General features: G+C 41.0%; 1 protein-coding gene across 6 annotated transcripts in view; it reads right to left on the bottom strand.

The window, feature by feature from the left end:
- Positions 1-2459: 2459 nt before the first annotated feature.
- Positions 2460-24001, bottom strand: part of pou6f2 (POU class 6 homeobox 2) — an 86266-nt gene continuing 64724 nt past the window's right edge. For 5 of the 6 annotated variants that reach the window (XM_026179874.1, XM_026179873.1, XM_026179877.1 and 2 more), the window contains 5 exons: positions 19255-19392; positions 13772-13981; positions 11854-12007; positions 7790-7958; positions 2460-3468 (listed from right to left, as the gene is read on the bottom strand). In XM_026179874.1, the coding sequence (XP_026035659.1) occupies positions 2961-3468; positions 7790-7958; positions 11854-12007; positions 13772-13981; positions 19255-19392 (1179 nt within the window). In that variant the 3' untranslated portion in view covers positions 2460-2960. The remainder of the gene's footprint in view (positions 3469-7789; positions 7959-11853; positions 12008-13771; positions 13982-19254; positions 19393-24001) is intronic. The other variant, XM_026179879.1, reaches the window with a different exon arrangement.

Below are 24001 nucleotides of genomic sequence, written 5' to 3'. Positions count from 1 at the left end.
AACACACAAACACAAAAGTCATGTCAAACAATTGTTTATTACTAATTATGGTACAAATCAATGTGACAGACTTGAAGCTTTTTTTTTTATTTTTGTTTTTTAGAAATACACAAAGTGCTGCTTAACTGACCAAACAGATATTGCTCTATAGATTACAGTTTTCAGTCTATATATAAAAACGAAAATAAAATAAATCAACCTCTGCAGGCTCTTCAGCTTTGGTTTCTAGTTCTTTGACTATGAACAAAATTTCAAGCCAGTTTGTCTGTGTTAGTAAAATTTCACAAACGTATTTAAGGGTGGTAAACAAATAATCCTAATTGAGCTAAGAGCAACATTACTGTAATCTCCTTTTCCCTCTATGTAGGTCTACAGAGCTGTGGAAACTGAGAGGTGAACGTATGGCACAAAAAAAAAGAAATAATACTACAACAATATAAAAGATGAGTCACATGTGGCTCAGGAGACCACTTCACAAAAATAAAACAATCATGTGTCACGTAATAAAAAGAAAACCCACAAGCGTCTCCTTCCCATTGAAGGTGAACATGGACACACACAGTGCAGAGTTGTCATCTTTTTCATCTTTTCTACTGACCTGCGGATGCTTGTATGGCATTTTTATGATTCTCACAAGAACAGTACTGAGGTAAACCTTGGATGAACTAATGTACAATTCTACTCTTCAATCCTTTTCTTCTCAGATTTTAAAGATTGTCAACATCATGAATCTATTTCTCTGTACAATGTGCATAACTATAGAGCTTTGGTCCAGCATTGAAAAGTTGAGCAAAGGCATGACTCCTTTCTGTGTCGTCCTTTATTTTTTTTGTTTTGGTTACAGCTTTTATTGTTAAGCGTCACAACGGATCCACTGCTGCTTTCTAACATCTGTGCAGAGGTTTATTTCTCGGCCAAAGGTTTGCCTGAAGTTAAGTGTTTTTTCTTCTTCTAGAAGCAAAATAAAAATGCACAAAATCTGTAAGTGTGAATGCATCGAAAAGAAAAACAAAACAAATATCTGTGAAAAGAAGTACAGCAGGAGCTGCTGTGGATGTGCAGATGAAAATTTAGTGAAATTCTCCACAGTCTGCAATTGCCTTTTCTGCCTTTTCAAGACAACCTCAGTGATTTCTTTAAAAACACAGACATGTAAAGCTTTTCCAAGTGTTTTTCTACCATTTACAGTGGGTGTGTGTTTTCCAGGCAGCGCAGAAGAACCTGGCAGTTCACAAAAAGGAGTGAAAAACTGAGATAACCAATGTGACATGAAAGGACATATATCGAGCAGACACATGATTCTGAATAAATTGCATCAAATTTCACCTCACTTCAAATTAAGTTCACTCACTCTGACATGTGACACTTATTCTCAGCATTCACCTATTTTTTTTTTCATATGAGGGTTTTTGCAGGAGCCAAATATTTGCAGTGACGGTTTAAGAGGGTTTTCTTTCTCTTTTCTTTTTTCCCCCCTGGATTATTGACGTTTCTGACAAAGTAAGAGCGCGCAGGAATGGAGTGTGAATTACTCAAAAAATCAGTGGACTGAAATTGAACTCTTCAAGTTAACCTCTTAAATTAAAAGGTGTAAGATAAAGGATGGTGTATTTTTTGATTTTATGAGCATGACATTGACTTAGTTGAAAGGAATGCAAAATACAGTGGAAAAAGAGCAATTTATCTTTGCAAAAGAACACACTGATGTTTAGTCAGTGGCAACAAAAAATGCTTCAACCACACGTTTGGCTCATTTCATGTAAAATAATTATGAAAATTCCGATTTTTAATGTTAATTTTGGCCTTCCTGGTGAAATTCATATACACTATCTTATCATGTGGTGCGATTTGAAGCATGCAGTAGCAAATCGGCTCAAAAAGAAAATACATTTTCATCACGGCAGACACTTTTTGGAGCTGTTTGACATGACAGTTTTGACTCTTTTTTTGTTGTTTCGTTCAACTTGACCCACAGAATAAAACACTTTAGAAAAAGGGGAGAGAAAGTCGTGGGAACAGATAAATAAAAAGGTAACATTTTCCCCCAGTCCTTGAGCTGAAGTTGTGTGTGTTCTTTGGCTATCAGGCTTTGGCAATAGAATGACACAGTAGCTCGAAACAAAGCTGCAGTAGACTTGACAGACACCGAAACCCCTCCTCCTCATCATCGTCATAGTTATCATGTGACAATCCATAGTTTCTTAAGTCCATCCTTCGAATCCATCTCATTAACTTATTAATAAATACCTGTAAAAGTTGTACAAAGTTACACCGTGACTGAAAATATTTGCAGATGAAACACAAGTCGGAGGCAAACAACATTATTATGCAATTGTTTAACAGCAACGGTTAAATTTTTTTTATGTCCAAAAAGAGATTTTTTTTTTTAATCAGCGTGATTTCAATTTGAAGACAGCATTTTTCTTTTTTCCCTTTTTTAAGTATTTACATACAAACAATGAAGAAAAAAGTAAGCGAGACAAAGATAAAATGTATACTCAACCTCACAGATATAGCTTAGATTCTGCCAGTACAAATGTAAAAATTTAGAGCACATTTACATTACAAAATTATTCAGATGCAACAGACTTTGGTAAATAGTGTTTCGATTTGGTATGATCTCTCTACTAAATCCCTCCTGGTGGGAACCAAAATTTGGGCGACAGTCTGGTCTGTAAGGCCAGAATCTAAAAACTCTTTGAAACAGCACACCGTATGTTTTTTACATAATTCTCAGATATTAATCTCTTTTTTCATGTTTTTGGTTTCGCCAAGGTAATTTACATAATTGTGGTAATCACACTGACAACACATAGTTTTTCGTTTGCAAACTCATGACTGTCCATCCGGGTGACTTGGGCAACATTTTGTCAGTTCTCATTTCGAGAGGAGTTCATCCACCTTTTGTTGTTTTTAATGGCTGCCACTTTTCCACTCCACTGTTTGGTCAGAGAGCTCGTTCATTTCGGGAGCTCCTCTAGAGAATCAGTGAGAGGGTCCATTGGTGCGGCAGCGCCGAGGTCGGGCTGTTTCAAACGCTTTATTGTGTTTTTCAAGGCTTGCCTCTTGTTGCAGAACCAGACACGCACCACCTCCCTGTCATAGTTCAGTTTCTCCGCTATTTCCGTCATTTCCTGTCCGGAGGGGTGCGTGTTCTTCTCAAAGTGGCTGTTGAGGATCTCGAGCGCCTGTGGGGTGAAAGAGGTCCTCCGCTTGCGTTTTTTCGAAGGTTCGCTGCCGATAAACTCAGTCAGGTTCTGCATGCCGGATCGGTGGCGGGCTTCAGCCTCGGCCATCCAGCGCTCCAGAACGGGCTTAATCTTCTGGGCGCTTTTAGGGGTGATGTCCAACTTCTCAAACCTGGCAGGATATAAAAGGCCAGGGTTCAGTTTGCCTGTAAGACTGTTACCTATAGTGTTCTCTTGGGCTTCCTGTGGTAGGAAAAAGTGGCTTCTCAGGATGGTGTGTCTGGGGAGAATTGAGAAAAAACAATCTTACTTAGGTGCCCTGCCAGAACAAGGGATAAGCTGCCTGCCTTTAAGTCTCCTCAACCAGAATGCCACAGGGACTGAGACTAACATCCAGGTGAACAAACTCTGCATCCTGCACCTGGACACACCTGAGCTGCAGCAGCTCGAGGCGATGCTTTGCCAGTGATGTGTTAATTTTCTGGACGAGGCTCTGGTTCTCTGTCCCAAACTGGCAATAGTGGAACAAGGAGATATTGCCAATGGCTAGCAATCGAAATATTTGCTCTTTTAAATATTTCTCATGAACCAAAATCACAAAAATCTTCTGCTCAGGTGAAATAAACCCCCACCCCATCTTCCCCCCAAAAATCCACTTATGCATGCAGTTAAATATGGCACCATCATTTATTTACAAAAAGAGCTTGAATTATTCATCAAAATGTACATTTAATACATTTTTAACCTTTCTTTCATCTTCTAACAACCTCTCATTTTATATTTAATAAGAATACATTTACAAGTCCTGCAACTTTACTCATAATTCAGCCATTTCTCTGCATTTCTCAAGTCACAGGAAGTAAGACGAGAGGAAGGCAGAGTTTTAAAAAGCAATGCTAGCTGGCAGCTCAGCGACTGTCGGGTGCAGTTTGGACATGATATGAAGTCTGAATTAGATGATGTTTACTAAGAATGGAAGAACAACTATTTAGGATTCAACATCATGTCATTTTGTTCAGGAGTTTGAATGGCAACAGCCCAAATATCAGTGTGTTCACTGCTTTTTTCCTTGTATGGAACTGAATAACAACAGTGCAGTTTGAGGTAAGTATTTGATAAGAAAGACATGACAGAGTTTGGAAAATCTGTTAATAAACTAACAGCACATTTGCCTTTTTGTTAAAGACACTAGTACTTTAACAAGTTTTTGAAAGAAATATCCATGACTGTGGACTTTGCGAGCCTTACGACAGTTTGTGTTCTGTAATCATTACAAAGGTGATCGTACGAAAATGTACATATTTCTAATAAAAGAAACCACAAACCGGGCGGCTAATATTTGCCGAAGATATTATTTGGACATAAAAACTTGATCAACAAAGCTGAAGTGACAATGTTTTGTGGCTATTTGTCACGTTGACAAAAAAACATGAGAAGAAACGGCAGACGCTGCAGTTTTAATAAGTTTCCAACAAGTGTCCAATTACAGTACACCGCTATGAGCAGTTCCTTGCACTAGTGATATTAGCATGGTAATTTCCATTTATTTCTTCAAAGTATGTCATAATTTTTTTAATAGCAGGTTATGGAAAGTGGCAGAAATTTAGATAGTGAGATGAGACATAACGACACATGATTCAGTTCTAATAACAGTTACTCTTAAAGGCCTTATTCCCAAACATTATGGGAACATGATAGACACAAGTGTTATTTTCAAATGTTTTTTAGTCTAAAAACCTACAAAGGTTAACTGTACCAAAAAAGTTGTAGTGCGGTTTTGTGGCTATTTCTCATTTTGACAAGAAAGAAAGTCACGGACACGACACTTTCACCATGTTTCCAAATGCATGTCCATTTAAAGTAGTCCAGTATCAGCAGTTTTTATTCAAGGAGAAAATCAGGATGTTTAATTACAATATTTTTATTTCTCTGTTCCAGGAAAATAAAAATCTTTATCACTTTTACCTCTTTCCATTAATCTTTGCACTGGTGATTTGAGCATTCTCTGGATTATCTCAGGATTTTTGCTTTTATTTGATAGCAGATTACAGAAAGCAGCAAAAATTTAGGTAGCAAGATGAAACATACCAAAATTTAGTCTCAAACCAGAGATGCTGTGGTTATGGTTTTAGTTAACCTTAAATTTAACTACATACCCAATAAATAAGGTCTACAGATGATTTGGTACTAACAACATCAACTCTTAAAAGCATCACTTCCAAACATTATTGGATAAATGGGGACAGAAAGTGTTGGTTTCAAATGTTTTTCAGTGAAATAACTCTAGAAAGAAAGCTACACTGAAGCACTGCTCTCTGTGGAGCAAACAATGCAAAAAGAGACGGTTTTTAAAAGCGAGGGAAACAGAGGCCCAGATGCCCATGCATGCATGAACTTTCTCTGTTTCTACACCTCGTTGGTGCATTCCTCTTTGTCGACAGGCGGTATTATTTATAACCCCGTCCTCCTCCTAAACACAGGAAAAAGAGGAGGGCTCCATACTGAGGGGAATACATTAGTAAATATGAAGAGTCACCAGAGACAGGACATTTCATGGATCAACAGGAACCGCGGATACTAAAATGAGTTGAGAGCTGCTCAGCTGGGGTATGCACTCCCCTCCTCTAGTGCATCAGCACGAGGGAGCGAGCCTCTCTGGCTCTTCTTAAAAGTACCTAAGGAGCTCTGCTTAGACATGCTGCATGTTTGGACTGAGTTACAGTTTGCTGCAGGGTTTACATTCAATACCCACAGAGAGCTATCTGAGTGGGACATACATACAATCAGGCTCGCCTCACTCTACTCTCATTTTACGTCAGGTTTATTACAAGTCCAGACTTTGTGTTCTTGTTTCCTTTTAAACTCTAAATGCAAAATTGTTGCAAAATGATGTATCTTGACAGTTACCATCATAATTATTCAAAGACTAACACTGCTCATGTTGCTCGGCTTGTTTAGATTGATTTCGATTGTGTCGTTGTTAAGGCTGCATTATGTTGATGTTAAAATGTTTGGCTACGTTTGTTGAACCATTACGGAAATCTGAATTTAGTTTATAGCTCTCATATGAGCCATATAAAACTATATATATGACTGGTGTTCTTCTTTCCTAAGCTTGTTATTTTTATTAACTGTTTGTTCATATCTGGATAAAAAATATGTTTAAACCATCAAATATTTTAAACCTGAGCTCAGCAGTTTGAAACAATTCAAAATATCCATCTTAAACCCTGTAATAAAAACAAAAGATAGCGATTTTATTTACTTTAAGTTTTCATTTAGCGTATTTTCCCAAAAGGGGCCACTCAGGCACATCCCTGGCTTGATGTTACCCTCATGTAAAGCCTGTGCCTGTTTAGATAAACTAATAAAGTGCCTGGAAACATTGTGAGCAATGAAAGCAGACAAGATGGAAGCATCTGTCAGTGTCTGTTCACTGTCTACGTCGGGAGCCGCAGCCCCAGAGCTACTGTGACGTCCCGTTTCCTCCTCAAACTTCATGTCTATGTTGATGTTAACTAAACTAAAGCATGTGAAGTTAGCCCCACTACTTAAAACATCAGGACATCATGTCCAGTGTCATACAAACAACAAAAAAATTGTCTTAACGGCATGAATAACAGCCCACAGAGTGTTTATTTTTGAAGCTAATGGCTTTTAATGTGTGTTATAAATATTTGAATTATGTCTGGCTGTAAATATTTCATGTGTGATTTGACGACTTTAAACATTAGTGCGGGCCTCATAAGAACCCCCCGCTCCTGTAGTGTTTCACATTTTATCGGCTGTTTGATGTTGATGTGATGAAATTTTTAAAGGTGCGTGGCAGTGCCGTGTCACATAAACAGTACAGGTCATCAGCAAATGCACATGCACTTTGAAGGGACATTAAATTTAATACAGAAACAAGATTAGGGACTTTTATTGAAAGAGATGGATGCAAAACAAGAGAAGATTAGATTTGAGGAAAACAAAACCCAGTTAGCGTTAACTTCCATATCTAATCTGGACACTTAAAATACTTTTGTTTTCTATTTTACACCGTTTAGTTCTCTTTTGAAAGCAATATTTGGACACCATGTGGCCCAATTATTCTGTCTCGAAATGGAAACGTGGCTCATTTGGTATCTGCATGCAAAACGTTAGTCAAGTGGAACAACAGGAGGAATGAAACACTGATTGTCTGATAGTCTCATGAATGTATAATGTCCCATTTATGACTAAACTGTCCTCGTGGAAGCAGTAAGACACGGCAGTCTTATTAATACATCATCGCCGTCAAGCTCCCTCATGTTCAGCCAGAGTGAACAGCACCGGGCCTTAGTAATTATTAAATGCTTTAAGTGCTCCGTGTAATACTTGTGTATGTATTTTGCATAAGTGACGGCCAGCTGTCATGTCAGGGGAAGGAGTTTAAGTAGAGACATGAGAGCTTCGTTTGTCAGCCAATTATATATTTTAATATGTTAACGATGCCTGTTAAAACACGGATGAGAGCACCCGACAGCTCATTGCAGCTGCGCTGCTTTCACTGATTAGAAATACAGGTAGACAATAGTAGTCGAGTTGTTTTTATTTTTTCCCCCTGCGTTTGTCCTTACCTGCAGATGGCAGACTGGCTGTAAGCCGGCCCCTCGGCTGCGCTGAGCGCCTGGCCCACCTGAGTCTGTGTCAGGCCCAGGGACAGCCGGCGGATCTTGAATGCTTTGGCAAATTCACGAATCTCCTCCAGGTTGACCCCGTCCACCTCGCTGGGGGCGGTTTGCGGGTCTACAATACAGCACACACATCTCATTTTATTAGCCCTCTGCTCACCTTATTTTTCAGAGTGAATGAGGCAAACATCCAACCATATGCGATCATGATGCCTCTAAACAACTTTAAAAAAAATAGTCCTGCTCTGGGTCAGAACTTATTATTTCTCTCTACACATATCTGAGAAATGTTTTGAAGAATAAACTCATCTGAGGTTTGAATACAGGCGTGTTGTGGCTTCGGCTTTGGCAAGTGTAAATCTTTAATCTCACATATAAAAGCATATGGACAAAAAACAGACGACACATGGCTTGTTAATTCAAAGGAAAGACAGATAGGTGCTGTGCTACTATAGCTCTCTGTATGAATACACATATATTTTGAAGCTGGCTTTCTCAGAAAAACATTAAAGAATGTATAAAGAAATTATTTCACCCATCTGACCCCCCAAGTCAACACAGTTCAAGCCTACAAAGCAGCGGCGAGCCTCGCTCACAAACGATACCCTGCTTTTACACAAAGAGAGGCTGTTTGCGAAGCTCCACATTTGAAAACTTCACTGAAGAATTTCTCCGCTAATAAAAAGTGATTTCACGTTGTACATCAATGTCAGGTGCCCTGGCATCCTGCTTACTAAAGCAAAGTTTGTGCCTCTGAATTATTCATCCTGGTCATTATCAATGAATTATTAAAGGAATCCTCCAAGCGTATTTAAGCAAAAATCTATGGGCCTGCCATCTCGCTGTGCCTCATAAGTGACGTGTAGCGTATGCGCCGTGCTCCATACGTGTGAACACACAGAGGACTCGCAGCTTCCTATCATCTTCACAGTGATGAGCATCCTCCCATCATTCCCACTGGAGCCTATTTGCGTAGCGGTTTGAAAGACTAGCGGCAGCCGGATCCATATTTTTCTTTACCCAAACACGATTTAAGATTAAAGACCTTCTCATTTACCTCGCAATAATGAGAGGCCTCACAAAAACAGACAGATTAGTGGACAAAAGGCTCAGTTTTAAAAGCACTGAAACAAAGAAAAGGAGGCTGACTTTTCTTTACAACAGTAATACACTTTTTACTCTTAATAATTACGACAGGACAAAAACAAGTGAAGCAATCAATGTATCTGCTTGAAAGGAAAATTAGGAAGAAAATGCTGCCTCCATAAATTACAGGCTAGACTTGTGCTATTATGTGCCAATGTTTGTCTTTCAGTTTAGCAGAAAAATACTTCTTTTATGCTTTTATTTTTACTTGAAGTGCTAATAACTGATGATGAAGTTTGTAGTGTAGAAATTTGGAAAACATGACTCAGAAAAGTGCAAACACCAGGCAAACCTGATGATCAGACATCCTATTTATCCGAACACGTGATTTGATCCCACGGGCCTCTGCAATCGCAAAAAGGTTTAAGCTATTTAAGCATCTTTGTTCTGGAAGCAGCTGTATGGATATGATGTAAAAACAATGTTATTGTTGTTGCTTACGATGATGAATCTACAGTATCTGCTTAATAGTACTCTGATTAACTGTTTCTTGTTCACAAAACCCAATAATGTCTACTTCAAATTAGGAAGGTGATCAATGATCATTACTCCTCCAAATAGCTGTCTGATCGCAATATATGCATCCACACCTGCATTAGCTTAAATGAATCCTAACACTCTTCCAGATTATATTAAGGAGAGCACTTTTTTCTGCTTCAATAGCTTAGCTGTCCTTCTCCACTCCAAATAAAAAAAATTAAAACAAACTCAATAAAAAATATTGCTGGCGTTAGTCCTTCTATTAACAGAAATCCTGAGGTTTTCAATCTGTTTCTGGCACTTTGTTTTTGGCCAGCGAATGCTTCTGTCGCTCTGATTCTGTCACGGGATTTTGCTTTGCCTATGAATGCTGTAAGTGATATTGAGAGGAAGTGATATGGCTCGCACTCAGCATAAAACATTAATTTCATTTACCATACAAGTGGCCCGCTATGATTTTTGTCCTCATAAGATATTTTCTGAGCTGCAAGTAAACATAAACTAAACACAAAGTCCACAACAAGTTGATCAATGGCGACTTTTTTTTTAAATTAGATTCAGTGGCATTGTAGCTGCCTTTGAAATGAGTTTACATGGAGCTTAAGAGAATCGACTCTGACAAATGAAATTTATCTGAATAAAACAGAGTTTTTAAAGGCAATAGCTGCACGCTGACAGGCTGTGGACCAGTGATTTATAAGGCCCTGCCAAAGCCCACGCGCTGGCAGAATGAAACTTATGCTCATTTTACATAACAGACGCCAGTTTAGATTGTCTAATAAACCAAAGAAATGACAGTAAAGGAAAAAATAAAACAATCCTAGCAGGCAGGGATCAGTCAAAAGCTGTCTACACTGAGAGTAATGAAGATGTGAAGTAGCGATGCTAAAGGTTTGTTTATTAGAATTAGAAAAAAAGGAGAAACATGTAGTTAATGCAGCAACGCAGATTTTGTTTTTATTTTCTCTGGTTTTAATATATTTGTTTCTGAGATTTCTGTCATTGATGTTGCAGTATTGGGCAAAAAATTTAAATTAACATCTCTTTCAGTGATTCTATTTATTTGAAAGGGACTATTTGTTAAATAGTTTTCTATTATATATATTTATTCTGTTCATATTAGATTGCAACAGTTTACAAGTTTGAGTTTGTGTCAGTTTATGTTAACTCCTGATCGTTAAATCTTTTTATTATTGGTTATTCATATATAAATCCAGCTGCTTTAAATTCCAACTAGAACACCAAATGTTTTAATCTGCAGCTTTAAATTTGGTCCTCAATTTTGGTTTCTGTATTGGATTTCCTTGTTTTGGTTTGGTTTTGATTGTTTAAAAATGCTGCTTTAGATCAGTTTTCAGTAGTTGTGTGTTATTGCGACTGGTACACGCCCACTTTATGGTTTTGTTTGCCCTGTGTTTTTAGCCTATTGTTAGGTAGTTGTTTTTGATTTTACTGTAACAAAATGAAAACTCTACAATGTTTATAGGTATTATATGTGCATAAATGCTAAAAATGAGTCATGTTAGCCTGTTGTTAGGTAGTTCATAGGCTGTGTTGCTAGGCAATGTACTGCCATAGTATTGATGTATAGTATAGATGAGAACCTTCAGATGTACCTGTTTACCACATCAGGTTGCTTAGTTTGCAGACAGAGATTTTGTGTATTACAGTACGTTACGGTTGGTATTTCTTAAACTGCAAGTTCAGAGCATAGTCAAACTCTTATGGTTAACTTTTTTATATATAGTTCAATAATGGCACTATTCCCTGTTTTTAATCATATTTATGCATATTTAAGGTTGTTTTTTAGTTCTTGCCTTCGCTTAGATGCTGACTTCATTTTCTGTTTTTCTTTATTTCATTTTATCATTGTGACGTGCTTATCTTCTCTCAGTTTCACTAAATTCTGTCGACATCTAAATATATTATTTCTACTTTTATTTCCTTATAAATGGACTTATATTGAGCAAAAAAGTTAAATAAACATATAATAAATAAAGATTGTAGGTATAGAACGATGCAATAATGTAATGCAACCACACAAAGCATTTGATATAGACCTTTGTAGAGACCTTTGTCACAAAGTGCTGAGATGTGAACTAACACACGGAATGTTGTTACTTTTATTCTTTAAGAAAATAAGAGCATGCCTCAACTTGAAATAAAAACATCTCTGACAATTGGAGAAATCCGCAGTGTTATGTGGCATGAAACACCGGGGATAATGACAACACATTGCTCTTTCAGCGATCGACAACCTTCCACCTCGGCTGTATTGAATGACAGAAAAATATTTCCATGGCTACGTTCTGCTAGTTGTGTAATTCCTCTCGTTATAAATCACATTATAAAATGCTGTGAGCTGAGCTGTGTTGGACACTTACTGCTGACCAGCTGCCCCACGCTGAGAGCCGAGGAAGAGGAGGAGGTGGAGGAGGAAGAAGAGGCCTGGTGGAGAGGACTCTGTCTGTGGGGCATGTGGAGCAGGTTGGGCTGAGATGATGCGGGGCCTGTCTGACCCTGCTGAGCCTGAGGCAGCTGGACACAAACACACAGAGAGAGAGAGAGCTGACACGATATACTGACAGCATGTTTTACTCTCTGTGCACATCGTCACAATAATCAGAATTTACAGTAATCATGTCATTATGGTGATTGGGCCACAATATCAAATCTAATCAATTAATCAGCAGCTATTAAATTAGCCACTTAGAAGGTGAATATAATTAGATTTACCTTGTACCTGATGATTACTGCCTGCAGTATTTGCACTGACAGAGCAGACAATAGTGCCAATAGTCTGCTCAATAGACTAGAGCAGTAGTTTACCACTGTATTTGGCAGTGAGGGTCTAAAAGGAAGCTTGTTCAGCTCAGGCACTCCACTGTCTCTGTGAGCTTTATAATCGCCTATCTGCAGAAAAACAATTAAGAATCTTCTTCTGCTCTGTATCTTGATACTAATAACGGCAGCCTGAATCCTAAATAAAAACATGTGGACACAGCAGTCCCCATATCAAACATAATTCATGATCTGCAGGCTACGTGCTAGGATGAAAAAAAAAAAGAAACAGTGTATTTTCATGTTTTATGCACATTTGAATTGCTTTTACAAGATCAAGATGGTGTGTCTCCACTCTTAAAAGCTGTCTCCGCCATAAACTGGGCAGGCTTCTTCTTCTCCTTCTGTGCTATTAATTATTTTCTCTGTGGCATGTGTTTGTTTGGATGGTGGGGGGTGTCAACAGCAATGCACACACTGTCAGGACTGTTGACAGGCTCAGAGAATTATCTAGCTTCACTGGAAATATTCGAGACTGCAGGCTGTGACAACCGTAAATTATGCCCGCGGAACAATGTGTACATGCGGGGCTTTGAAGTGGAGACAAAAGCATAAACATTATTACAAATGCATTAATTCATTCAAGAGTATGATCTGCCGTTCTCGGGGGGGGGGGGGGGGGGGGGGGACCCACAATTAGGTGTCCGCCCGCTAAGAGTTCATCCATCCTGGACTGTAGAGGCCTTCAATGTGAACTTTTACCCTATAATTCAGCCCTGACATCATCATTATCAAGTCAATAACTTTTCACTGTCGGCGTGAATGCATCTGGTGCTGCACGCGTTCGCCGAAATTGGGAGGAGGTGTTTGCTCGAGTGTTCCTACTTACAGTGTGAACTCAAACAAAAAGGAAAAAACAGAGCTGGGGTTTTTTGTGTGTCTCTCTTTAAATAAAACAAAATGTTTCATGTTCAGGTCAGAAAGGACAAATCGTAAGGATGGAGAGTGTGACTGAGGCAGGAGGAGGAGGGTGAGTGAAACGGAAAGCAGGTGGAAAACAGAGCGAGGAGTGTTTCAGTTTTAAGTGGGGTGATGAAAAGTGGTGTGTTTTTTTTTCTTATGTTGGGCTCTGCAGGGGTTTAGCAGTCTCGCTGAGACTGAAGCTGAAAGGTTGGTTGACAAGCACACACACACACACACACACATGCATGCATTGTGAAAATTGTACCAGGAGCTACAATTTTCCAAGTGGAGTGATGCAAATGAGCATTATGAGTGTTGAAGCGGGAAAAATATGAGGTGTTTATCATAAAACAGAGCTGCCTTGGCTTTTGCTTTCATGAATAAACAGGCTAACTCTAGTTTGACTCCACTAGGTGTTGCTCATTCGACAGTTTTTAAAACACAGCTCGTGATCACTTGAGGAGTACGAGTTTAAGAATGTAATAAGCTGCTCTGCAAGCCTTCCTCCTTTTTATACGTGTGTGTGAGAGTGTGTTTGTACATGAGCATATATGTTACCTGCTGTCCAGGCTTGATTGGTGACAGCGTGATTCCCTGGGTGTTGATGACAGGCAGGATCTGATTGCCGATCACTGTGGCGATGATCTGGCCTTGAGCGTTGGTCAGAAGCTGAGGTGTAATTGGCTGTACCTGCAGTGCTGGGTTGCCACCCCCTGATTGGCTGGAGGGCCCTGCAGAGTTGGGCATCAGTGGGATTGTTCCAATTATCTACAAAGGGGGTAAGAGAGGAGACAAAATCAGCTGGGTGGTTTTAAAAAGTAGAAAGAGCGGAGAGGCTAAATGCTACTGGAGGTATCAGTTGTAATGATATCTACTGCTGTGAGTCTTTAGGCTTTTTTTTTATGTGTTTCTGATTGGAAATGAAGTTTAAACTGGTCATATCTCATGTTCTGTGGTTAATGAGAGCGCTCTGCTTTTGAGCTGGTCTGTTTGTGATTCGGGGAGGAAAAAACATGCAGAAGTGTCCACTGATCATCTGTCACTGAGGTGGTTTTACAGCCTAGAGCAAGTGAAGCCAAAGCAGACTGCTGGGAGCGCACTGCAAAGGTCAGCGCTGAATACCTGTGTGTGTGATGGTGCACACCACTGAGTGTATTATCCATCACCAGGCCAAGACTGGGATGATTGTGAGTGTGTGTGTGTGTGTGTGTGTGTGTGTGTGTGTGTGTGTGTGTGTGTGTGTGTGTGTGTGTGTGTGTGTGTTTGTGCTTAAGTGTCTTTGTCTGTCTCTGGTGAGAAGCAGTGAGGCTGCTGAGAGACAGAGACCCCCATTTCACCCACTCACACACACACCAGGCCAGGGAGGAAGAAGTGGAGAGAACAAGTAAGAAAAGAAACAATAAGAGGAGAGAAGAGGAGCAGCAGAGAGTGAGACAGGACCCCGTGTCTCTAATTCAACTCTCAGGGTCCCAGGGGTACTTCACCCCTCCTCCTCCCTCCCTCCATCCCCTGCTCTCCTCTCCTCTGTGGCTGTAATCAGGAAGGGCAGATCAAAGGGGGCAGCAGAGTGTCACTGCAACATTTTAGCTCTCAGAGCTGCCAGAGTGTGGCCAAGAGTGGCGCTTTAGGGGGGACTTAGCGCCTCTTCACCATGATGAAGGTTAATGTCATCTGGGGACTGGTTCTGGGCAGCTCCTGAGCAGCAGTCGCCCTGGCCCCCCCGCTGGCCGCCCTCCTCCACCAAGCCTCATTACACCAGAGAGCAGCTCAACACGGATGAGACGCCCATCATTCTAAATTCTGTTATTTGGCAACCGGGCAAAGAGCTACTTTTGCTAAGATTGCACTGTCTTGGACGCTTTCTTTTTATGTTTATATTTCAGTCCGAGCTTCTGCACCTCAGCCCAGAGCAAAGCAGAGGCACAGGCTTCTCTGGTCCCTAGCTCCTGTTTCCACCACCGCTAATGTGTTTTAGCGCACGGTCCGCCTCCCCCTTCCCCCTACCCCCGTCTCTTTGACATAATAGGGAGGGATCAGCGAGAGAAAGGTGGGCCGACAATCTGTAATTCATCCCTGCCACGGCTCATTTGCTTACGTTGCTTCGCATTAGGGGAGAGATAATTTATCTCTCTCTCTGCGCTGGCTTTACAAATTCTCTGCAATGCTCTTCTGCCACTTAGCATATTTTATTGCCCTGCCTGACGCTTGTGTCTCCTGAGTCCCACTGATCCCGCTTTGCATGCCACGGTGGCAGGGAACTTGTTCCGCTCAATTATTCATCGTCATTGGACTAAGTGGTTGTTCTATAAGCATAATAAAAGAGCAGGCGACTGACAGCTTAGCTCTCATCCCCGTCCCGCTATGCCATCCTTCACCATCTGCATATCTCAGGCAGATGTTTCGTGGCGCTGTCACAACTCTTCACTCAGGCTGGAAGGGCAGGGCAGGGATGTGACAGTGTAGTGAAGTACCTCGGTGTTAACTTATGGTCAGGAGGGAGGGCTTTGTTGTATAAGCTTATGGGAAGTCCTGAATCAACTAATCCTATTTATTTTTCATTTCTGAGCACTGAGCCTCAATGATTTTTTTATGACCACAATTAATCTTTTAGCAGTGAGTGTTGAGCAGAACGCTTTGGTCAAAGGCCATCATTTAACCGTAATGCAAGAGACACTTTGTTGTAGTAGAGGAAAAGGAACCTCTCTTTTTCCTTATTTACCTTAAAAAACAAGAGTCCCAAACAATTAGGTCAGTTTATGTGTGAGTGATCTCTGTCAGTCAAAGCAACTTTTTTCCTTCTAATCATTATCACTCCTCAGGAAACACCTGGAAAATATGCACCTTTTCTGTCTTTCTCCTCAGACACAGTTGTTTTCGTTTCTTCAGTTCTCCTGCGTTTTTGCCTTAGGCTTGGTTATTGGAACAACTTTTTCCATATATAACAAAATGTGGGGATGGCATCGTGCAGACTGCAGGTAGCAAGCATAAGTTAATTGGTTGTGAACAAAACTGAGTGGTGCACGTTTTACAAATTGAAAGCTACATTTTTCCAAAACATACTTCTACACACGAGTTAGTGAATGAGTGAATGACGTTATCTCTGGCAGTGAGCATAGAAGCCCCACCCACCAGCACTTCAGATCTTCTGTTTGTAAGGGACAGCCAATCAGAAGAAAGGCGGCTTAAAGAGCAGGGGGAGGGAGCTGAACTATGATTCAACCAAAGGTACTCTAGTAGTGAAGCTAGAAAATGTTTTTATGTGACAAACTAATTTATCTAGTTAACAGCACAGTTAAAGTCCTGTTTTTGAGTCTTTTTTAGCAATTGCTAAAGCTATTATGATAATATATTTATATATGAAGCTACTCTGCTCATGTTTTCTGACTGTGTACTTCCAAACCTGCAGTCCCCTGAAGCAACCAGAAGTGAATTCTCTTACTCTACAGCTAGCCTGAATTTCATGGATAAATAAAATCATTTCCTATTTGAAAATGTCCAGCTGTCGGTTTCTTTCATCACACAACCATTTCATAAATACGCAGCCAAAGGAGCTTGCAAAGAAAAGCGTCTGGACTTCTTTAAGTTGCTTGAAGACGTTTCACCTCTCATCCGAGAAGCTTCTTCAGTTCTAAGGTCAAATGGTGGAGAGTCCCAGATATAAACCTAGTGGGAGAGACCCCCCACAGGCGATTAGAGGATCATCAGGGGGTCCTTTTGTCCCTCTGTGGGGGGTCACTCCCACTAGGTTTATATCTGGGACTCTCCACCATTTGACCTTAGAACTGAAGAAGCTTCTCGGATGAGAGGTGAAACGTCTTCAAGCAACTTAAAGAAGTCCAGACGCTTTTCTTTGCAAGCTCCTTTGACTATGATGACCTGGATGACTGAGAACCTTCACAGACATAAATACGCAGCCTTCAGGTACTCCTCCCATTCACTGCTAACTCCCTCTCCTCGCATGCCTTTCCGTTTTCTCGCCTTTATTTGGCTTCCCATGTTTGCTTCCCTTTCCAGTTCGTGGAATGACATGTGAGAAACGTGCCTCTATCCACCCAGCAGAACTCATTAAGATTATGCTGCTCTTGTTTCCGCAGAAATGCCATCTCATCTCTCCGGCCAGGGCAATCTGTGTCTTTAGCCATGGTGGCCAGGCAATATCTCTGCCCATTTTCTCTCCACCACTGTTCATGCAGTGAATTGAAACTCGGGAAGGAAAATGTTTGGGAAGTTTGGACTTGTGTCAACATACAAGTCTAAAGAAAGCTAGCGCTTACAGCAAATTAAAGCTTCAAACAGCAGACTAATAATGGTGCACCACAGAAGATATTTCCTGTTTCCTATCTGCCTCTATTCTATCACTATTTCCTGTATTCATATACAATTAACCCTATATGGTATTGTGGCTCAGCTTCACCTGTTTTAACTAACTTTGCAGGTTAACAGCAAGTGCAACTCTTACCTGTTGCGTCAGCACATGTCGTGAAAGGTAGAAGATGCTGGGAGAGATGTGATGTTCATGCACAAAGCCAAGGAATCTGTCCTAACCATACCAGGATCGTTTCAGGGATTTAAGTCAGGAAACAGCCCTTAATGTCCCCAGTGCTCAATGCAGTTTTAACTGCATTTTAAAACAGTGAGAAAAGAATTTGCACCGAAGAGAAGAGGTTCAAAAACGGCCAGAGATTTGTTTAAAAAGAAAAAAAAAGATCTCAGGAGTGACAGTGACTTAATAATTGTGCCTTTTATCCGCAACTGTTAATCACTGTTGCAGAGGCAGTGAGGATAAAAGAGCCTCATTGATTTCCCTTGGAGAATAAAAAAAAGCTTGGGCCAATATAATTAAGATTTAAAAACATACTGAACTCCAAACATCCACCAGGTCTGACACTTCTCAAGGTTCTCAGAACGCTTGCTTATGAAAAGGTCTTTTGGGAGAGTTGGCAGAGGAAGCGGCACAGAGGCACAATTTAAATTCAAGGAAAGGTAACTTTTTACTCATGTATTACAGACATGACACATAACTTGTCCCTAAATTCGGTTTAAGACACATCTTAAAGATAATAGCTGCTCTCTAGTAAAGACAAAATAAAGCCGCTGTGTGTGTTTGTTAGACCTCCAGCCTTGTTTGAGGTACGCATTAGCCTGTATAATATTTTCTGTGGTTGGGGGGAGGAGGGGCAGGACCTTCTGATAGGGCAGTGCATGTTTCAGAGCCCTCCGTCTGAATAATGCTGAGGAATAATGAGGTGGGGAGCAAAGGATGTAGCCTAAGGCTTTGACCGTCTCTGTGACCTGATTATGTCAGGGAGTGTCAGCCACCAAGACACTACAAAAGCACAGAGCATCCCGTCAAGTCCATATCCACAGTGATCTGTTCCCAGTGCTCCAGGCACCTTGTGAGCCAGGGAAGTCCATACTGTCTCATTAGCAACGTTTAGCATCAAGAGTTCGGACACACTTTACTATACGCAGTGAAGCGCGGTCGAACTGGTGGCTCTGAAATGCTCCTGCAGTCGGTTAATTTTAAAATCCAGCATGTTTTTGTGCTAAGAAATGCTTCAACATCAGCATACAGTGCAAGTGTGAAACAGCGATTAAACAGGGGTTAAAGTAAATAACACGATGTGGCACGAAAGGGCACGCGGTCCATACAATCTTCCTTTAATATGTGCTGTGTGCACCTGAGATAAGATGATTCATTAGATAAGGCCCTGCAATGACAAGCATCATCGTTCAAGCCTCTGGCTACTGATGGAACAATTCTGCAGCCACCCTGTGAATATGACAAGGTCAGCGTTTTGCTGCGCGTGAGGATAAAAGAAGGAAGGGCTTTGTTTATTCCCAAAATGCTTAACATGATGTGGGGCGGCTACTGGATTGTAGACAAACAACTTTAAGACTAGCTACTAGAAGTCTGCGTGGAAAGATCAGAGTGTTTATTCTGAGCTGCACTTTTTTATACGTGATAGATGAACTCCCAGCATCTTCTAGAGCTCTCTGGAGTTTTTATTCAGCCCTATATTTAAGCTCGTTGCACTCACCTGTCCTTGTGCGTTGGTGACCAGCTGCCCGGTGGCCCCTTGCAGGTTTGACAGGGCGTTGCCAAACACCTGTGAGCCGGCGATGGATCCCATGGCTGCTGCTGCCGCTACCGCCGCCTGGCTGGCCAGAGGATTCATCTGGAGAGGGCGAAGACATTGTTTGATGGCACCAGTGCAGATGTTTACAGCACAATACAGATTCCTACAGATGCAGGTTTACAGGCGTCACACTTTTGTTTATTGTTTGTGGGGCCAGAATAGGCCAACTGCAGTGAGGGCTGCACAGTCCATCATATAGTTCCCAGAGGTCTGTGCTCCTGGACCCAGTGGGAGGCTCGAGGGTAGGGAGGAGCAGCGAAAACAGGAGGGCGGCTGTGAATAAGTGGCCATTTTACCACTCTAAGTGCTTTCTCTGGCCCCCGGGGCTCCCCACGGGCCGAGCCGAGTCTTTCCACCCGCAGCAATGACCCAACAGCTTCCCGCTCTCACAATAGAGCCAGGCGGCGTGGCCATGCATCACTGTATCGTAAAACCGCTTCAATATGCTTCGACTCAGAAATCCTCTGACTCACTGTTACAGCTGAAGCAAAGGAGGGTTAAAATGACCGCCTTTGCCCTCGCTGTAATGGACTCATCTGGTCTGGCCTGTGGTTGTGAAAAGAGGCTCGGTGCATCAGGGAGAGGTTGTAGAGCTCTGCCACATTGCTGAGATTACCCATATAAATCAAGCTAACCACTTATTAGGGGGCTGAAAATGCACTGCTGATTTGGTTGTAGTGCAGCAGAGCAAAGTCTTATTAGGTTGAGTAAGTAGATCAAAGACCAAGAAGAGATAGGAGACCTCCCAATTACTCAACAGAATAGAGAAATAATAGAAACACTGCTTAAGAAGCAGGCTGCCCGCTCCCCGCTGCTAATGCTGGTCGGGTACATGCTTAAATTAAAAGCAGGGTTTATTTACAAGATTTAAAATACAGCATGCTGCGACAAAAAGTCTCCCCAGAAACATCAACTTTTCCACACTTTCTCTGCAGCGAATTCAGCTCTGTTCATCTGAGATCACCCAGTCGCCATTCATCTTTTACCGTACCCCACCACCATATATATATTATTACACTTTTCGAAATCAAATGATGAAAAAATGCCACCGAGCGATCGATACTTTTTCATTGACAGTAAAGGTTAAGCACATTAAGAATGACACTGCATTTGTCTTATGAAATCATATTTCATGTTGGTGGCCTCAAATTGGCCGTGATTGATATTGCCTCCTCTCGTCTGAAAGTCATCCAGTTTTTCCTCGATAATCGCAAGATTGTCTTTTATGTGTCCAGCAGTTGTCCTTTGGATATCTGAACATCTCAAAACGCTGAAAAACTGCGCGCCTACTTTTAGCTGTATATATGTAGCATAAGAGAATTCAAGCTGAAATAAAGACTAACCTAAGCAGCACAGCTACAGCACATCGACTACAGGCAGGATTATCTGAGTTTACAGTGCTGCTACATTAAAGAGCATCAATGTACAGAAGCAACAATGGGAGATGCATGTACGTATCATATGGCAGCCAGTATTTCTTACACAATGTGTCATTTTTAGTATGTTTGAATCTCCATTATGTCCCCATTAGAAGATAAAAAACAAGAGTAAGACTTTACTCTTATATTTTCTCTAAAAGATGCATTTGCTTTTACTAAACTGCCCTTTGACCCACATCCTTGCTAAACACTGATAAATTATAATTCAAATTTCATGTGCACATTAATAATCTCAAGGGGCTGGAAGCATTTGGCACTGTAAGCAATTAATTAGGTTTTATACGTGACTACTTATCAGTGACATATTTAAAGGATTTTTCATGCAAAAATGTTTAATTTTTTGCAGCGGTTTTAAATAAAACCAACATTATTGTTATTTAACCAGCTTTGTTAATTGGGTTTCATTTTGTCAGACAGTCATAAATAACAGGGAAACACAGTTTTCTTTCAAGTAACACAGACTCACTGCCTTTACTGCATACACACCGATTGTGCTTAGGTACAAAGTAGCCCCCCAGAGGCTCCTAGATAACCCAGGAAAAACCTGATTTATAACGGTGACTGTACTGACAAATGGCATATCCTGATAAAAGTGTAAGTGGTTATATTACACATGGATTTTTTTCTATGTACAGAAAACTTTGGCTCCCACTAAACAGGTTTTGGCTTTCCAGATGCAACTTTTAAGTGGGGTTTAATTTACTCAAGCTTATCCTCCGGAGGCCTGAGCTCTTGTTTGGGGTGCATTTATAATTTCCTCTAGCTATTTGGCATTAGACCTTATAAAGATAAAAACTGAGCATCAAATTTAAACAGACACAGATGGGGACAGTGGGTTTATTTTACAGCATAGCACAGCTCTGTCACCGTTGTTTAAAAACTGTATTTATTGATTAGAAGGAAGTATAAGAGGCAGAAAAGCCAAAATGTAATGTTCCCATAAGAGGATGAAGAGTCTCGATAGGATAAGATGAAATTTTATTAATTATATAGCCAAAAAAATAACTGTGCCGTATGGAGCCCAATTTTGTGTCTGGAAAAGCTTTGATTATACTTTTACCTTTATTACTATCATTATACAAAAGCAAAAATTGTAGAGAGATTCGTAGCAAAAGTACCTTTATTGTGATGAAAAAATAACAGCAGTAATGCTTTCCTGGAAGAGGGATAAAAAGGAGTCATCACCGCTGACTTCGTATACGCTCAAAGGCGAATGTGAATTGATGATTGTTGTGGAAAAACTTTGAGAATCAGTCGAGAATGTTTTGAAAAGTCGGTGACACATGAAAGCTGAAACGGCTCCACATCCTCCTCTGGCATGCTGCTCCCAGTAGTGCTTTCTTGGCTTTTAAAATGTCTTTTCAAAAACAAAAACAAAAAAAGAAAAGCAAAAAAAAAAGAAAAGAAATGGAGATCACAGGGCGTGATCTATTTGACCAGCTTTGTCTTTCACACAGAACGCACATAAAGCGGCATTATCGCCCACGTTATCATCAGCAGCAAAGCCTAAAAACTGCTAATCCTGAAAAATACCACAAGTATGAAGCGACTTGTAGCGAGACTGAGAAACTGAGAGGCAGACGATCTCCTCCCCTCGTCTACCTGAAGAAGAAATAAAAGCTGCTCCGGCCGCTGTGGTAGCCCAGGTGAGACAGGCTGTGAATGTAAAATGCTGACTTGAGAGTTCTTTGAGCCGTTTGGGTGAAAACACAGCACTGAGGGTGCTGCGATTGTGAATGGGGACACAGAGAAGAGCCAACACGGTCAGTTAAACAGAGTTAAACAGAGGCTACAGATCAACACACAGATAATGTGATCTGCTCAGGCGAGCACGCCCAGAGTCTGCCTGAAAATCTGCTGCGCTCGGCGTCATTGTGTGAGTGATGGGTTGTTGGAGAAGCTTTCAGACTTATCTGAAATATTATCATTGAGCCTCATTCGATGATAGGCCTTTCAGATGCTATGTTATTCGGGTAAATCTAGGTGAAAAGAGAGCAGGCTTTATTGCCGCGTCTCTGGCACGGGATAATATGGATAGCAGTTGGAAGGAGAGCAAGGAATAAGGAGAGGCGAGGCTGTGTTCAACACCTAAACAGGTGATTTTCCGCCACGGTGACTCCTCTCAACACCTCGGCGGGAGGCACAAAATGACAGAGCTGGCCTAGCATTTGTACTGATTGCATGTGTTGGAAGAGATAAACAGTGATCATCCAGTTTGTAGAGCCTGCATGTTAACCATTGTGGTTTATTCTTTTCATTCGCTACGAAAAAGGGCGTCTGAGAAGATTTTTGGCAGATCGGGATGCTCCGGTTTAACGCAAGTGTTGAAATAAGCTCACGTCGGTGTGTTTATTTAAAAAAAAAAAACAACTAACAGTTTTAAGGTAAAATTCAAGCCAGCAAATTCAAAGCCTCCATTATATCATGTGACAACATTTTGTCACCTTTAGCCCCCTCTAGCTGCTTCGCTGTCCTGGTTTAATATAGGCAAACTTGCAAGGATACACGGGGATAAACACACACAAAATAAATGTGTCTGGCGGGGAGGAAAAAAAAAGCCTGCAAATTGTTAAAAATGCATCTTTTTCGGTATGAAGGGGGGAGTCTTTAAACTCCGCCGGGCTCTCCGTCGCCTTGTTTGACCATGAGGGTCACCTGGTGCAGCAACCCGTGTAATCTCAGGAATAGAGGGAAAAATAGTGTCCCCGCAAACCGTGGAGAGACCCCTGAAAATAAAATCGTCTGACACGAACAACTGGAGTTTATTCTTGGTTTTTGCTCTTTTCATGTGGCCGTTTTAAACTTAATTGCTTTCCCCCCCCCTTTTTGGGGCCTGCACTAGACAAAAAAAGAGCAAAGATAAATGGACAAGTGGTGGAGGTGCAAGCAAGAAGGGGGGGCAGATTTGTCTACGCTCGGGCTCGGGGATTTGTGCGAAGCGTATTTTCTGCTCATCTGTGAGTCAAGAAAAGAATCAAACGTGCGTTTAACCTAACAGGGAAATTTCAAAGAGAATTGACCTGATGCTGAAAGTGGTTACATACAAACTTTTTACAGGTAGAAACAATCATCTACAAAAATATCGGAAAGTTTTACCCTCAATCATCCAGCCACAGCTGAATCAAAGTGGACCCAGCAGGGTAAATCATCAGTCAATACCACTATTGTTTCTGTATGAGGAGAATGTCCTTTATCTGGAGCAACATGGA

This window comes from Astatotilapia calliptera, chromosome 9 (genome assembly GCF_900246225.1).
Source record: "Astatotilapia calliptera chromosome 9, fAstCal1.2, whole genome shotgun sequence".
Lineage (NCBI taxonomy): Eukaryota > Metazoa > Chordata > Actinopteri > Cichliformes > Cichlidae > Astatotilapia > Astatotilapia calliptera.
Note: the sequence above shows the minus strand (reverse complement) of the source record. Positions and strands in the feature narration are given on the sequence as shown.